Source organism: Glycine max, chromosome 1 (assembly GCF_000004515.6).
Source record: "Glycine max cultivar Williams 82 chromosome 1, Glycine_max_v4.0, whole genome shotgun sequence".
Taxonomy (NCBI): Eukaryota; Viridiplantae; Streptophyta; class Magnoliopsida; order Fabales; family Fabaceae; genus Glycine; species Glycine max.
The window spans coordinates 2,913,353-2,931,324 of record NC_016088.4 but is presented as its reverse complement, the minus strand read 5'-3'; the positions used below and the strand labels follow the sequence as shown (position 1 = coordinate 2,931,324).

Genomic DNA, 17,972 nt, shown 5'->3' with positions numbered 1-17,972 from the left:
CCCTCTCTTTAAATAATAAAACGACAAGTTATAATCATGTACTTAAAAACCAATTATTGAAACTTAATCAACTACATAATTTATTATTCATGATCATACTTTTTGTAACAAGATCAAATCTCAGCCACTGTGAATTATGCATCTAACGCACCCTTTACGAGTATTATTTAGCATTCGATCATTTTATTCAAACACACGATGGATTGTTAACGAGTCCGAACTCCACAAATTCTTACAAAAATGGAATGGGATAAAATCATAGTAGTACCCGGTTCATTGATTATTTCTCTATAACAAGATTATTTAATATACATAGAATTTGAGCCAAACTCATATTTATCTTTTTCAATCAGAAAGTAAAACCAGGATATAAATAGCATATAAACTTTCAAGCACCTTCCCATTTAATATATATACAACTATATAAGGCATGCTTTCTAGCATGCTGTCTTTCTTATAACCGAAGCCATGTTTTCTAGCATGCTGTCTCTCTTAAGAATGAAAGCTCAGCAGACACTCACACACTTTACTATTTACTGAAATACAAAAGTGCACGAGTTTCTTTTCTTATTTTCTTATTTAATGAACCTCGCTCTTAATTTTATAATTTTCAGTAAACTTTAACCAGTAATAAAGAGTGTGTTAAAAAATATATTGTTAGTCCTTTCATATTTATATTGTAACCCATTTATGTTGAATGAGACTTTCGGTCACGGATACTCCAGTCCCTTGTCGTGTCGGGTGTTTGACACGTGTCCGTGTGAGTGTCTGACACTGACACGATACCCGTACTACGTTTTATATTTTGGATATTACAGGTGTCCACGTGTCCGTGTCGTATCCGGTGTCGGTGTCGGTGCTTCATAGATCTAGGCTGAAAACTCTCTCCTTGTAAAATAGATTTGCTGAATTCTGCACTACTACAACTAAGAAATGGTGGTTGTGTTGGCCGAGTAATTTCATGGTTGTTGTTGATCATTTCCACTACTACTGACATTGGTGTCTAAGCTCTGCAGATGCTTGTGCACAAAGCAACCCTATCTTAAGGAGTTTGCATGCTACCTCTGCCGGATAATTTCCCTCTAGGATTGGATCAACAATGTTACATAGCCTGTTTGATCCATAAAGGCTCCAAACCTTGTACAGAAGGAGAAAAGAAAAGTCTCGGAGCTATGAGAACATTTTTTAAAAGCATGAAATGAATTAATAGAAGTATATAACTACAACAACAAAAGCCTTATCCCACTAGATAATGTCCGCTGATGGATTCAACAATGCTATTGGACTCGGCGGTTATAGACCAAATTAATAGAAATATGCCAAATGATAATAAATTAATAGTAAAAGTGTTTCCGTGTGTAGGATGGAATATGAATTTTCAACAAAGGATTTGCTCTTCTTGCCGGATATAATTTCCATAATTAGAACCCCAAAACTGTAGACATCTGCTTTCTCAGTTAACTTCCCTAGCACTACATATTCTGGAGCCATATAACCCCTAGAAGTGGACATGAAAAAAATTGAATGAGAATTGTGTAGAAAGACTATATAAAGTTGTGAACTAAGGGATGAAAATGTGTAAAAGAGCTAGAAGTTAACAGAAGGGCTAATTTTAGAGCTTCATACAAGATACCAAAGTGCATATCAATCGTAAAAGGGCATCATTGAAATGTGACTTGCATGACTCACACTGTGTTGGTTACATTTCATCAATTCTGCACTTTATTATGATAATTCCTTCGTTTATAAAACAAGTTTTCCCCTATGCTTAATCTTCTTTTAATCAATTGCATTTATGTGATTTATCTGTGCATTATATTAGAGGAGATAACCTTACAATGTGCCACAAATGGCTGTGCTAAGGTGAGACTTGTCTTCTGGAAATAATCTGGCAAGTCCAAAACCAGCAATCTAGGGTGTGAAGTTATCATCAATGAGAATGTTGGCTAATTTTATATCCGTATGAATGATTCTCTTTGATTCCTCGTGAAGATAGGCCAAGCCCTCTGCCGTTTCCAATATGATTTTATGCCTGACTTCCCATGTCAACTGTTGAGAATTCCTTCTACCTGGAGCAGTTCAAGGGACACCTTGGTAATTAATTTAAACTAAAAAGATAATAGTGTTTACGACCAGATAAATAATATTAGATTGTAACCAGATAGGTGATCATAGAGGCTGTGATTAGGCACAAATTCATAAACAAGAAGGCTTTCAGGTCCTGTAATGCTGCACCCTAAAAGCTTCACTAGATTTTTGTGATGAATGCCACTGATCAAATTGACCTCATTGAAGAAATGATATGCCCATTGTGATGTGTTGAAGCTAAGCCTTTTTATAGCCATGGTAGTTCCATCTGGCAGAGCTCCCTATATTGATATCATAGCACACAGTTAGTCCTTCTTTAAGCAACAGAAACACTTTTAGTGGTTAAAAAGGATCAGAAGTTACTTTATAAACTGATCCTGATCCCCCTTCTCCTAGTTTATTGGAATCACTGAAGTAATCTGTGGCTTTTTAAAGAATTTCATATGGCACATTTAGCTTGGACTTGTTCACCGTGTCAAAAAGTGCACCAAATTGTCTTCTTTCTGCGGCAAAAACAACATAGATTTCAGTACCTGAAGTTTAAACATTGAACTGTCTTTAATATTCCAAAATATCACTCATAGATACCTCTCCTCCGCTTCAGTAATTTTGTCCTCACAAAGAAAATCATAGTTGCAACAATCAGCAGAAGCCAGGGAAGCAGATGCTGCAGCCGGCCACAATTGTAGCAAGATTTGTGTGTCCTAATACACAGTAACACATGGCTTTATTTGTATGGTTTCCAAGAATAAGTCATGAAGATTTTTGGTCTGTGTTGTTAAGAAATTAAATACTATAACAAACATAAACAACATAGACAAAATGTTCTTCTAAAACAAAGAATCATTTGGCACTTAGATTAATCGTTACTTAATTGTTTCATTTTAATTAGTAGTCTCAAATTTGAGTCCTAGAAATATTGGAAACGAGCGCTTTACTACTCATAATGATCTTACCTAGCTCATGCAAGATTGTCTATCATGGTATAGACTTAAAAAAGAAAATCTACTAAAACAAAGAGAAAAAGGCAAATTTCCCAATAGTAGCACCAACTAACCGTGATTTTCTTGAGGGGCATTGTTGTTTGAACTATTATAGAAATTGTGTATGGAATACCTCAAGTAACACCCAACATTCAATGCCTTCCCTTCTACTTTTGGAGCACAAGAATTAATCCTAGTGACAGCTTCATCCAAACAGTTCTGACAGGCACTGCCATTCACAAACTTCTAGCATTGAGCCAACCCATAAACAGTCACATTCCTTTGACTCACATACCCCACAAAGAACCCTTCATTCTTTGGTGCTTCAATGCTCAAATTTCTCACCAACTCCACAGTATTGGCCTTATACACACTCCAATTCCCACAAAAATCTTCGGTTCCACAAACAGTCAAGTCCTGAGGGCTAAACTCTCATTGAAGAGGTTGTAGCCATCATAACTAAGAAAGCACCCATCAAAGAAAAACATGCCACCGTTAATGCCTCTCTGAAATTGAGAGCACCTAAGGACACGTGTCTTGTACTGTGCAAAGCACACATCACAATCTGGTTTTGTAAGATCTTTCGCGCACTCACCAAAAGCATAGACAGTGGCATTATTTTGAGTAGTCCCTTTAACAATAAGAGCATACTTTTGCCTTGTAACCAAAGCGGTTAAGGCTTCCAAGGCATCATAGAAGTTTGTTAAGAAAGCTTGTCGCTGAGGTATTGGGGCTGTTGTGTTGGTGCTCAACACTGCTACCTCCGTGGCACTTGGATCAGCAAGAGCAGGAAGTGCATGGTAACAAAGGAAGATAAGAAAAAACGATGCAAGGGACATTGAAGTTGGAAGAAACAATAGATTGTTTCTGTTGTTGATGGGGTTTGAAATGCAAAGAATTTGTCCTACATAGAAAGTTTGGACAAGCAAGCGAAGGAAAGTGAAGTGAGTGCTTTGTGAAGAAGGAAGAAACCGTGTGAGCAACACAACCAACGTTGAAGTCAAAAGTTGATGCTAACTGCAGGTGTGCTGTGATAACTTTTTTTTTTAGATCATACTATTGATACAAAATTGTCTTCCGCCAAGAGCGGTAACAAATCTTTGTTGGAAAGGTGAGTATTCTTTCCTCAACGTGATTTATTTCATACTCAATGGTCAATTGGAATTCAAACTTGGATCACTTGATTAAGGGATAAAAGCTGTTACCACTGTGTCTTGTTGTGTGCTAACTACAAGTAATATCATCTGTACCAGTGTTGTTCGTTGTTTTCAAATTTACATTTGTGAACTTTGCGTTTTAAACGAACATTGTGGACATGAGAAGATATAGAAAAACAGGATGATTCATGCACATTTCGTGTTCACGTTAGAATTTTACATTAAAGCTTTGTTTAGGGATTATTCAGTTATTCGTATGCAATACGCATCAATTTTTTGGTCAATATTGAATAAAACGTCTATAAAGAGACCGTGCTAATAATGTATGTAAACAAGACATATTGGGAAAATTTATATTCTAGTTTCTTTAGAAAATATATTTCTGGCATGAATTAAATATTTTTAGAAAATTTGTCACTTCTTCGATTGAGATTTCTTCAAGTTGTTATTATAAAATCTTTTAATGACTCTGTATTTTTTTATTTTACTTTTAAGTTTGGCTAAAGTTTGTTTGTGCTCTGAAAAAGTAAGTTATAACTACAGGCTAATGATGTTCTCTTTTTTCAACTTAGTCATAATTTGTTGTTTGCTTTGCTCAACGAGGGACTTCATAGTTTTTTTTTTATATTTAAACTCTTGATGTAACAATTTAGATATGTGAAAAAATGAGTTACAAATTTGAAATACATAATTTTAGTTTGCCCCTTTCTTTTTCTATGTATCTGTTGGATGTTTTGGTTCTGTTTTTTTAACATGGTATCAAGAGCTTTAATGATACTTAAGGATCTGTGAGGAAAAGAAAACCAAAGTTAGTAAGGGATAGAAAAACCCAAAAAACAAAGAGTTTCAATCAATAGTTTTTTACCTCCACCTCCTATATTTGTTGTTGAATACTATCATTATTCCAAGCTGTTTAATAAAATATTTTAATGACTGTAGTTTTCTGTTTTGCTTGTAAGTTTGATTAAAGTTTGTTTGTGCTCAGAAAAGGCAAGTTGTAGTTGCATGCTAATGGTGCTCTCTTTTTTATTTAGTCATAATTTGTTTGTCCTCAATGAAGAACTTCATAGTTTTTATATTTAAGCTCTTGTCACATTTTAGATATGTGAAAAGTTGAGTTACAAATCTAAAATACGTAAATGCTGTTTGCTCCTTTCTTCTTATTTGTATCTGTTGGATGTTTTGGTTCTGTTTTTCTATCAATAACCCTTGTTTATATCACATTTATTTTTTTGTTAAGATATTTATATTGTTTTACACAAACATATTTATTTATTTCCTTTTACTTTCTCCACAACTATCTGTGTATTTGGATTCTTGTTTACGGCATTTGATCCGTGTCCAAGCAAAACCTACCAAGAGTAGCTTATGCATTTTTCAATCAAATTGACATGATTTTTGGAGAGAGATATATGTTGCCAATAGGCTTCCAAACACGTTAAATAATTTCATTTTCTTCTCTACAAAACTACTTAAAATTCATCTAACTTTTTTTTTATCTTTTATTTCCAACTACTTTTTCCCCCTAAACTAAACTTGTATGATCTGTGTACGATTCTCCAACTTTACAATATGCTCTTTTATATATATATATATATATATATATATATATATATATATATATATATATATATATATATATATATATATATATATATATATATATATATATATATATATTGTATAATAGTTATATTCTATAATAACATGATTGGAATCTATAAAAATTGAGAAGTTTCCTTGGAAGTGACATTATCATTCTCAAAATATGTGAAGAAACTTGGAAAGAAGATCGTTTATTGTAAGTTCCTGGAATGAATCAAATTTGCATTTTCTGGAAAATTTAACACCTCTTTGGCTGCTAGAAGTGGCAATTTGGCTCTCTTTAGGTGGATAAAGTGTGTGCTTTGCAAAAGGAGAGTTTCTTTTCTTTTCCCTGTATAAACTATATAACATATAAAATAGTAGCAGAGTGGCATATATAAACGGGTCCCATTGTGGTCCACCCGCGTGCAAGAACAAAGACAAAAACAACTAGTAGCTGGACTCTCTTTTCAGCCCATACAACCAATTATGTCTCCATTTTAGGCTCACTCTACAATTTCAGCTAGAAACTGCTTTTTAATCATCTAATTATACGTGTAAACCACCTTCTCATTCATTCATATATATAATACCATAACCCCATAAGGCTACCATTAAACTAAACTAGGTTGGAACTTTGGATGGTCTTACTTTCCTACCCAGCAAGCCTCACCCAGCACACTTTCTGTAACAAATATTCAATGATTTTAATACGAGAGATGCTGCTCTATACCACCTGTTACGACACATAAATCATGACCATTGTGGTTATATCAATATGTGGGTTGTAACACTTTGTTTTTCGTAAAATAAATAAATAAAATTTATTTAAAAATTAATAGAGTTTTTAAAAATTAAATAAATGAGAGAAAACAAATTTTGTTAATTAAAATAAGGGTTTCATACTATTATAAAAGAGATAGAGTAAAATAATATTTCAGAAAATAAATGAATGTTTTAATTGGTTATTTATTTAATGAAAGAGTAAAATAGAGTTCATTATTATAAAATAAAAATAAAAAAATAGAGTAAATAATAGACTAAAAGTATCATATTTATAAATAGAGACATATTAGGTCAATTTTTACAATTACAATACATTTCTACACTCTTTCTTCTTTCCAAGTTCGTTCTCGCTTCTTTCTCTCCCAAAACTCTTTTTTTCCGCATACATCCAAACTTGTCCCAGTAAAATTACGATTTCAAGTTCGTTAACTGTTGGATCGTCTTGAGATTAAGATACTACCTTCGTAACTAATTTTGCATATTCTCACCGTTGGGATTTTTGAAATAATGTCTGTATAGAGAGAAATGTCCCTCGCATGAAAGCAGTGGAATTGAGGCTTTAATCCCTTCTTCTTCTCTCTAACGCTTGAAAATCCTAGCAGAGCAAACAAAGGAAAAGTTTCAGAAATCTTAGGGAACCGCTAGGGACACCACAATCACTGTCGGACTACACACGTGAGTCCACTTAGAGGTAAGAGATGAGTTTATCACAATTGGGGTTAGAGTGAACATGTGTAGGGTTACTTAGAGGATCAAATTGAGGTTAATTTTGGAGTGTTTTATGCGTTTTAATTTTTCATATACAATGATAACTATGAATTGCTCATTTTTTATGGGTCAACTGATGTCCTGATGCGAATTGGATGGTTTAATTGAGTGTTTGACTTTGAATGTTAGAAACCTATAAATTTGGGAATTCTTGATTCTTGCATGTTTTCTTGAAATTGATTGAGGGGTTTTGCTCCTCATGATGTGATTACATGTTCTGTGATATTCATTTTGAATTTGGGCATGTTTTAAGGTCTAAATTGTGTTTCTTTTGCTTCACGAAATGGAGGTTTTTCACGAAGCACGCCTGTGCTTAGTGAAAATCAGTTGCTTTAAACTTGTACTATTTTCCTAACAACGTGAATCAACTTGTAACCTAAATTTGACTAAGAAAATGATTGAATTAGGTTTTGTGGTATTCATAAATGTTGTAGCCCTAGATGTTAGCTAACCAATGTCGTTGGTTTCACCCAATTCAGAGTTGTATAGCTCCCTAGAGAGTCAAATTACTGAGCAAAGATTGAGTTATCAGGATTAAGCAATGATCCAATGTTTACCTTAGGTTTAGACATAGTTAATGGTGAAATCGGTTTTTGTGATCAACATAATAGTTGTAGATAATTGTCTTAGCTTTAAAACAAGATAAGTATGAACTTAATAGGATTAATACATCCCATGTACTTATAATTTTACTCTACAAAGGTCGTAGTAACTTAAGAGGAAATATAAGGATATACTTGTTTATTATACATGTAAGTGTGGTTGTTATTAACTGAACGAATAAGTGAATGATTATATATATGATGTATGATAAGTGATAACATAGTTCGATTAAATATGTCTATATATATATATATATATATATATATATATATATATATATATATATATATATATATATATATATATATATATATATATATATATATATGTTTTGTGCTATGTAAATATTACGACTGTGTGATGTGTATATGATTCATGAGACAAAATGACATGACGATTTGGAATTATGAAATTGTGATTGAGATTGAGTATAAGTGACGAGTTGAACATGTGTTAATTTCTGAGATACACGTAAACATGTAATGGTGGATTATGACATTCTAAGATGTTAAATTGTGGACATAGAATATGATTGTGAATAAGTGTTTGGTTAATACTTGATGTGATATTACTCGTGTTGTGAATTGTGAATTATACACTAACTTACTAGTATTTACCTTGAGAAACGTGTTTATGCGCGAGATGTTAAAGGAAAGTGTAGGGTCCCAAGTTAGAAACCTGATGTGTTAAAAAGGAAAGTGTAAGGTTCCAAGTTAGAAACCTGAGGTGTTAAAATGAAAGTGTAGGATTTCAAGTTGGGAACATGAGGTGTTAAATTGTAGCGCAATGTGTTAAATGTGTTTGAAAACAAGTGTAAGATCGTGTGTATTGTATAATTCATGAGCAGTGTCTGCGTGTAAAAGTTGTTTTAGGGGTTGGACCTGAATCAGGAAGGTGAGACCTTAACGGATTTTTCAGAGTCTAGGCCTTAGGGATAAATACACTTGGTTTGAGTGTTCCTTTAAGCTTATGTTGATCCCATATGATTGAAGCATTCTCACAAAACAATAACTTTAACCGATCACCTTATGATTTCACTTAATGAGAATGACCTGACATACTCATTGTGTGGTGTGTTTTGTTATGTACTCCTAGGCGTCTTGGTATTGTTTTTCACTAACATGGTACCATATTGCATATAGGATTGAGTTTTAGTGTATTTATTGCATAATGCTTGGGTAATGATCATTGTGACTTGTTATGTGTTGTTGTGTAATGGATGTGTGTGTGAGATGTGGTATTCTATTTGAGATGTGTTGTCTTGAATATGTGATTAATCGTGAAGGCGTGAAATGTGATTTGTGATTAAATTCTAGGACAAGTGATGTTATATGTTTAGTAATGAAATGATACGAACTATGTCAAAGTTGAGTTTTGTTATACTTATATTGTTGTTATAATTATATTATTGTTATATTTATATCATACGTGTATGTTTCTATTTATTCCTATTGGTTGAGGAATGTAATGATTCACTCCCTGTGTGTTGTTTGTGTTTAGATCCTGTGATGATCTCAAACCTTATTTTCGTAGGAGGAGATGACTAGGTGGATTGCTTTAAGGAGTCTCGTGTTGGAGGACATCGTGACACAATGCTCTAATAAAATGTGACATTAAGGCATGAGTTTTTGTTTTGATTGTTCGAATATGTTATTTTACTTTATTTTATTTTGTTGTTTAACTTGAGTTCTTTTTTGAACTTGAATTTATTGAATAAAATTATATTCCTTATGATTTTATTGAATAAAATTGATTTAATTATATTCCGCGTTTTATATGTTTTTTTCATTTATATACATGTTGAAGTAACGAGGAAAGGAATTAATGTTGAGTAACATTGAGGATTGACTCCTCTAAAAGTACATATAGAAATACCCTCTAGTATTAATTTGGAAATCAATTGTTGTGATTGCAATAATTTCATATATTCTCTCTAAAAAAACAATTTCATAGATAGGCTATGAAGTTGTTACAATTATCATAATTGTTTTTTTTTAAATTATGACTATTACTTTATCTTTAAAGTGTATTAATTAATTGAACACACAAATGACTTAGTAGTTATAATAAAATATAATTTATATGAGATATAAAATTGATTTAATAATAAAAGAAGAAGGAATATGAGAGAGATTCTAAGTTTAAACTTCAAATTTCTTCAATAACAGAAAACTTATGGTTAACAACTAACTTGATTAAAAAAAAACTAAGATGCAACTTTTCGTTTACAATTATAGTATCATATGTAATTTAATCATGTTAAGATAATTGTGTAAATATATACATTATTTTTCCTCATTGATAAAATAATGCTTTAAATAGTGATCGCTTTAATGGCCCACTCTTACTTGTCTGCAACATAACAACCTAGGAACTCCTGATAGGCTTCTTCTGAGATACATTGATACACATGCAATGAAAGGTGTAATTAATAACAAGAAGCACTGTGTACTTCTTACTCATAATAAAGCCGGTATTTCAGAGAAGATAAGGGTTTAATTTAGTAAGGTAGTGACCTGGATTATCCATTAATTGCTGCTTTATAATTGTGTTGCCTTTATTTATTTATTTCATTGCTTTATTCAAATGATTACATTATCCTTATCAAGCTTATAATTATGGTCAAATGGTGCGATTAGGGGGAAAAGTAGCTAGCTTATGTAAAAACAACAAAGCTAACCTATCCTATGAAACGATTATTTATTTTCATCCGCCGCCCCCTCAAACAAATGAAGGACTATAATGCTTTATTATGAAATTGCAACAAAAAACGATTATGCTACCAATGATTAACAACAGAAAATGGTAAGTATAAAAATATTGGTTTGTTTAAGCACATTCTTGTCATTGACTTACCACTTTACCAGCCAGTAGGGAGAATTTGTTTGATTATTCCGTGCATTGAAAACGAGACAATCCTACTAATTAACAGTCTAACAGATTGTTCTACCCACGTACTGATAATTAGTAGGACATACTAAGATAATGCGCATTTAATTTTTAAATCTCTAACTTAGTATGCCATTAGTTTTAAAATATTCATATTTATTAGTTAACATTAAACAAATTAATTCTTATATATGCATATAAGAATCTATAAAGATACTTCCCCTAATTAAGTTTGGTGAGACTGAGAAGGCTCTCTGTTTTCTTTGTTTTGATAAATGTTAAGTTATAATTAATTTTTTTTGGAGTTTCCCAGAGGATTGCAGATAGGTAACAGATTAGTCTGTCAAAATAAAGTTAAGCGTTAAATTCTTCTAATTTTTTTAGTATTGTTAATCAATCATAAAAGAGTACAAAACAAATAATGAAAAACGTAATTTTATGTTTTCCAATAAAAAAATTTCTACACTTAATTTCTTAACTAATATTTTCAGGGCACTTGTTAGCATTTTATTTTTCATACATATATAAATCATGATACTGAATGTAAAACCACATGTTTAAGTAAGCCAAAACCTTCACACTCAGTCCAACAAATCTTAGTAGTACTCATTATTGCAATTTTTCAAGAAAGGTCTTATACGGTTTTGCTAACTTAGGAAAATGATTAAGGAATAAGAAAATATTATTTTTATTAAAAAAAAACACCGTAGAATGTATTAACAACATTAAATGTTATAATTTTAAATTTTTTAATCATTACCATATTAGAGCGATGGAAAGCAGAACTGTTTGTTTATATTAAAATACATTATTCACATTCATTTTTGGATGAGTTTAATTGGCATGTGCTATTAATTAGTGTAAAAGTTTTCACACATCGATCAAGGGACATGGATTATTTTTTGATGAGTTTCTCTTTAAATGATTGTAATACTTTTCTCTCTGTCATTTTTTTTGTGCTGAATTATTCTTCACTTGGAGGGACATGAATATATATATGAAAAGTGGACAGCCAATTGGAAGGATAAGCCAAATTTCTTGACCTACAAAAAGATGGCGAAGCCACCTTCGCCATGTCTTAATGGGAGCTTATTGTGATCTGTATTTTCCACAGGCAACAAGAATATTCACTGCAGAGGGACAACCATGAAATTCTGTTCAGCACTTCTTTGAAAAAAAAAAGGTATGATGAAAAAAAGCATAACAATAAACAATTATATGACTTTTGCAAAGTACACATACCATGTCATACTTATGGGAATCTTTATATATTATGTGACATTAAGGGTATCCACGTCTCTCTCAATGGACCTAACCTTAAGCATTAGTGATTGAACAACTTTTTTTAAACACTATTTCCATCATATTCCACTATATATATACCTTCTATAACTACCATATATATATATATATATGACTTCCCTGTACGAAGCACAATATCACCACCTCAAGATCCTAGAATTTTCGTTGCTAGCTAGTGTTGTAATTTTATTTAAGTGACAAACAAAAAGGAAATGAAGAGGAACAGAAGTTTTTCCTTACTCTTTTTCCTGTCCTTGTTGGTGATTATCTTTGTCACCTTCTCTATAGTTTCTGTGGAAGCAAGGAAGACAAACATCAAGAAAAAACTTCACAAACGTCACAAAGGTGGTCACACTCAAGGGTCACATTCTCCATGCCCAGTGCCAACCCCTCAAGGGAGCACCTTTGACGTTTTGTCTTTTGGCGCCAAGGGAAATGGAGTTTCTGATGATTCAGAGGTAAAGAAAGAAAGAAAGAGCATATTAAGAAATTAAAGACAATTAGTGAGTTTCAATTGCTAGAGTTATAACATTGTCCAAAATGTTTATATAAACCAGGCATTTCTAGCTGCATGGAATGGTGCATGTAAAGTTGCTGGTGCTACAGTTAAAATTCCAGCACAACTCAAGTTCCTCATCAAACCTGTTACTTTACAAGGCCCTTGTATATCTGACCTTACTCTTCAGGTTGTCTTTCACTTCTCACTCTTTTATTGGTTTTAAGTACTAGGTCTTTTTAGATAAATTTATCCATAAATTTTTTTTATTCATAGGAATCAAAGATATATACTAAGTAATTTATAAACATTCTGCTCAATCAATTAAGTTAGACCTTTGGATTATTTATAAATATTTATAGAAAAAGAAAATAAAAAAAAATGAAATGAACTTATTCATAAATTAAAAATATTTTTAGAGAAACTCAAATTAACTTATGAATTGCCATTAACTTATAGAAGAATATTATTTTTTGTTTTCTTCTTCTGCAACTACTTATAAAGAAGTTGATTCGAACATAAGGTAATTAGTCTCAAAATAATAGTTTGCACGAGCTTTAGAATAAAATGTATAATTTGTATTTGCATAGCATAATATACACGCACACACAAACAATATCTTATGTGGCATTTTGAAAGTTGTATGTTTAACATGTTAGTGCAAATTAAATTCTAACAGATAGATGGAACTCTGTTGGCACCTCCTGAAGCATCTACCTGGCCAAAATCCAGTTTGTTTCAGTGGATAAATTTCAAGTGGGTGCGGAACTTCACCATCAAAGGTTCTGGCACTGTTGATGGCCAAGGCTATAACTGGTGGAGCTCCTCAGAATTTTATGACATACAGGTAAAATTACCAGAAAACAACAAATTCAAGAATATGTGATAAAGTTAATAAAAATTTCAAACACAAGTAACTCACTTTGTATTCATGATGAATTCTTGCAGAAGAGCTACTCCAAACATATTCCTGGCATGAAACCAACCGTAAGATTTTGTCTGACAGTCTAACATACTAATTTGTTTAGTCTAAGAACAGTTTGGATAAACTTCTCAGTAAAATTTTGAAAAAAATTAAAATCATTTAGCTTTTCCGAAAAACTGTTTTTAACTTATAAAAAGTTATCTTTAGCTTACAGGAGAAACACATTTCATTTTTCTTCTATATAAGTACTTATTGAGAAACTTATATGTATAAAAACTAAATTTCTATTAGTTTCTCATAAGTCTTGTTTGGCATTTATCATATGCAGGCTATAAGATTCTACTCCAGCAACTTTGTAACAGTTCGTGATATCAGAATCATAAACAGTCCTCTGTGCCATCTAAAATTTGACAACTCAAAGGGGATTAAAGTTAACAACATTACAATATCCTCCCCGGAGAATAGCCCCAACACTGATGGCATTCACTTACAAAACACACAGGACGTAGAAATTCAACGTTCTATCATTTCAACAGGTAAGGTTTTAGTTTAATTTATATATTTTAAATGACTGTACATTCCATTTATACCTGCAGCTAGCATAGTAGAATCTTGTAAATTGTTAAATCATGGCCAGTATGGTGCATTTGGCCACTTTACTACTTTGACATAGAATGATTGGCTGAGAGACCCTTTTCAAGTTTAAACGGTAAACTGTCACGGCTAACTAACTTTTGAAACGTGCACCTTATAAAATTATTTTAACAGCTGAACTAACTTTAACTTTTGTAACACTGTGCATAGTAGTAGGTACCTAAACCAGACTATATATATATATATGGTACCTATATTAAATTTTATCTCCTGATAGTTGGTCTTATTTTATATTATCAGGAGATGACTGTGTATCCATCCAAACCGGTTGCTCTAATATTCATGTCCACCACATTAATTGTGGCCCTGGACATGGTATAAGGTAAGAAAAAAAGTTATCTACAACCTAACCTAACTAGTACGAATTGGCATCTTCCTTTAGTGATTTTGTTAGCAAAGTTAATCACACTGATAATTCATTAATTTTACATTTAATTTTCTTTATATAGTTTGGGAGGATTAGGAAAAGACAAGAGTGCGGCATGTGTGTCTGACATCACTGTTGAGGATATATCTATGAAAAACACTCTATATGGAGCAAGGATCAAAACATGGCAGGTATTAATTAACTTAATTGTGCACTTAACTTGGTTATAACAAAGTCTGGTTATTGACATTAATTTGAGTTCTTTTTTTTCTTTATAATTAACAGGGAGGCATTGGTATGGTTAAAAATGTGACATTTTCCAGAATTCAAGTCTATGATGTTATGTACCCAATAATGATAGACCAATACTATTGTGACAAGCAAATCTGCAAGAACCATACAAGCACTGTGGTGATTTCTGGGGTTAAGTTTGATCAAATACATGGAACTTATGGTATGCAGCCTGTGCATCTAGCTTGCAGCAATTCCATACCATGCACAGATGTTGATTTAACTGATATTCAACTGAGTCCCTCCCCTAAATATAGAGGTTTGCAACAAGCTGTGTGCTGGAACTCTTATGGAAAATCACAAGGGCCCTTTCTACCTTCAAGCATTGATTATTGCTTGAGAAGTGGTGGTGGATTAATCAAGAGGATAGCAAGGTCACATGATAAAGTGTGCTACTAATTGCAGATGAGAGCCTTAGTTTTGAGCCTAGTGGCAGCTTCCCTTCTACAAATATTATTTTAACTGTGGGAAGGTGATGGTGTAATTAATTTAGTTCTTTTTTTCCATTGGAATTAATGTACTAATAGACTTTGTTTATTAGTTCAATGTTGAGTGAGAACAATATTTGGGTTTTATTAATTGATGAATGTTTTGTTGGTTATCCTCCACTAATTTTTTAGTTGAAAATTTGAAATCAAGACCTCTAGCTAAACTATAGAATAACCTGCACAAGTTGTGATCTAATGGGTTATATATAATGATATATATGTAGATAAACGTAAAAAAAAAAAAAAAAAACTTCTCAATAGTAATAAGACACTCTCCAATAGGAAAGAAAATGACACGTAAATTTAAATTATACTACATCCTCTCTTTCTCTCTTTAGCAATTAGCACCATGCAATTCTTCCAATTTTCGTTTTTGTGAAACTCTAGTTCATGCAATTCGTATTGAAGAAATAAAATCCCTTGGCTTTAATTCTTGTTTTGTTGTAGATGTGAATGGCAGGGGTGTAGGTTTAGCTCTGCTGTGGAAAGATCCCTTTGAATGTCACCTTCTCAATTGTTCTTCCAACTTCATTAACATTCAAGTTCATCAATCAGGCCATCCAGTGTGGAGAGCCTTAAAGACATAGAAGGAAGCACTCTCGAAATCTTCTGTGCACCCTAGCACAAGACACTTCCTTCCCTAGGTGTATCTTTGGTGACTTCAAGACCTTCTTGCTCATGGTGACAAAATAGGACTCGTTGATCATCCAAACTGGCTTATCAATGGTTTCAGCGAAACCCTTGTTGACTGCAACCTTTATGACCTTCCTAATGGAAGAAAAACATGGTGCAATGGAAGAAAAACTTGACCAAGGGCTTGCAACAACTGTTTGGTTGGATCTTTTTCCTAATTTCAAATTGTTGAATGGAATCTAATCAAAATCTGATCACTCCCCAATTCTAATTAGATTGAATTTTATTAGAACTCTCAATTAGTTTGTTAATTAGTTTTTAGTTTGTTAGAGTAATTGCTTAGTTGTCAGTTAATTAGACTAAAAAGGTCTTGGATTGAATAATTCAGAATTTTTTAATTCTAGATTACTCAATCCAAAATAGAATTTTTTAATTCAGAATTTTTAATCCATTTTAAAGTATTTTTTATTTATTCAGGGGATGTCTACAAGGGTCCTCCGGAGAGAAACGAAAAATGGAAACAAAGTATATGTAAAATTTAAAGCCACCAATTCTCTTTATATATACTTCATATAATTTTATCAACTACGTTGTCTCATGTGGATTTATGTGTGTGTGTGAGATACAAGATAATGTGGCTATATTATTTAATTTTCACTTTGCTATCATAATTTTTACTCCTAATAAAACTCAACAGTAAAATAAGGAATAACTACTTCTAAGGAAAACCAACAATAGAAAGATAGGGAATAAAATCTATATATTAAAATCGCTAAAACCTAACAAGTCTAATCAATCTAGATATATAGATTCATGATTTGTCTGTTATCAATACCAGTGAACTAATTCTGCCCCACATCTATCTATCTACTTGTCCCTGATCCCTCATGATGACAAGCCTACCTTAATTATCTATCTTCCAAATGCCCTTTGCGAAGACTCAATAACTAAGATGCATTAAAATTACATTTATTTTAGATGTTTGCTAAAGCATGGGCATTGGGGCATTAAATCATGCGAACCCTATGATTTCTTTCTTTTATTGTTCTATTAAGCGTTACCCTCTCCCGAGTGGCCTAAAGACTAACAGAAAACAAAGTCTGAGATGCAGAATAAGCAAGAAAGAAAAGCAGATAAAAAAACTTGGAAGGAAAACCCTCTAAAAAATAACCCGATAATTTCTTCCTTTTAGTGTTCTATTAAGCGTTACCCTCTCCCGAGTGGCCTAAACCCTAACAGAAAGTAAGTTTCGAAATACATGATGAAAAAAGAAAGAACGGTAAATAAATAAAAGAACCTGAAAGAAATTCCTCTTTTTATTGATAACTCTTGAAATGCTCCATACATCATTGGCTTTTTAGGCCTGCCAGACCCTAACTAGGGGATTAGCCACTCATAGTCATGAGGGCTTTACAATAAGAAGGGGGGAGGGGGTGAAAGAAAGATAATAAGAATATAAGAAAAGGGAAGGAAAAGGAGAGAACTGAGTGCCAGAAGCTTGAAAACTAAGCTCTCAGGAAGTGTGTCTATTTTCCTAGGCTGACCCTCTTATTTATAGGTGCGAACTTGGGCTTGGGCTTTTCGTAGTCTCGCTGAGCACAAAGCCTCGTGCTCAGTGCCACATCGTGCTCAGCGCGTGTCGTGCGCTTAGCGCCTTGACTTCTTGCGCGCTGGGCGCGTCCTGCGCTTAGCGCCTTGCTGGACTTGGGCTTCTTCTGATTTTCTTTTTTTTCCTTTATTTCTGCTCCTTTTTGCTTGTTGTACCTCCCTTTTCACATCTGCAATCAAAATTCAAAATTAATTAAATCTTTCCAAATTAAAGCATAAATAACTGTTAAATAATTAATTCTGAGTTAATTTTAGATGATTTTCCACTATTAATTTACTATTATTTAGCAGTTATCAATCCTCCTTCATTTGTTTGCACCTCACTTGCACATGACCATTCTCACTGCAAT

The 17,972-nt window shown here is 32.6% G+C and overlaps 1 protein-coding gene and 1 pseudogene across 1 annotated transcript; one reads left to right on the top strand and one right to left on the bottom strand.

The window, feature by feature from the left end:
- Positions 1-374: 374 nt before the first annotated feature.
- Positions 375-4,338, bottom strand: LOC100803559 (cysteine-rich receptor-like protein kinase 3; annotated as a pseudogene).
- A 7,818-nt stretch (positions 4,339-12,156) lies between these two features.
- LOC100803027 (polygalacturonase At1g48100) lies at positions 12,157-16,337 on the top strand. Its single transcript, XM_003517670.4, has 8 exons — positions 12,157-12,618; positions 12,718-12,846; positions 13,336-13,503; positions 13,605-13,643; positions 13,910-14,117; positions 14,476-14,557; positions 14,685-14,793; positions 14,888-16,337. Exons 1-8 carry the CDS (start codon positions 12,373-12,375, stop codon positions 15,290-15,292), a joined length of 1,386 nt encoding a protein of 461 aa, XP_003517718.1. The 5' UTR covers positions 12,157-12,372; the 3' UTR covers positions 15,293-16,337.
- Positions 16,338-17,972: the final 1,635 nt, after the last annotated feature.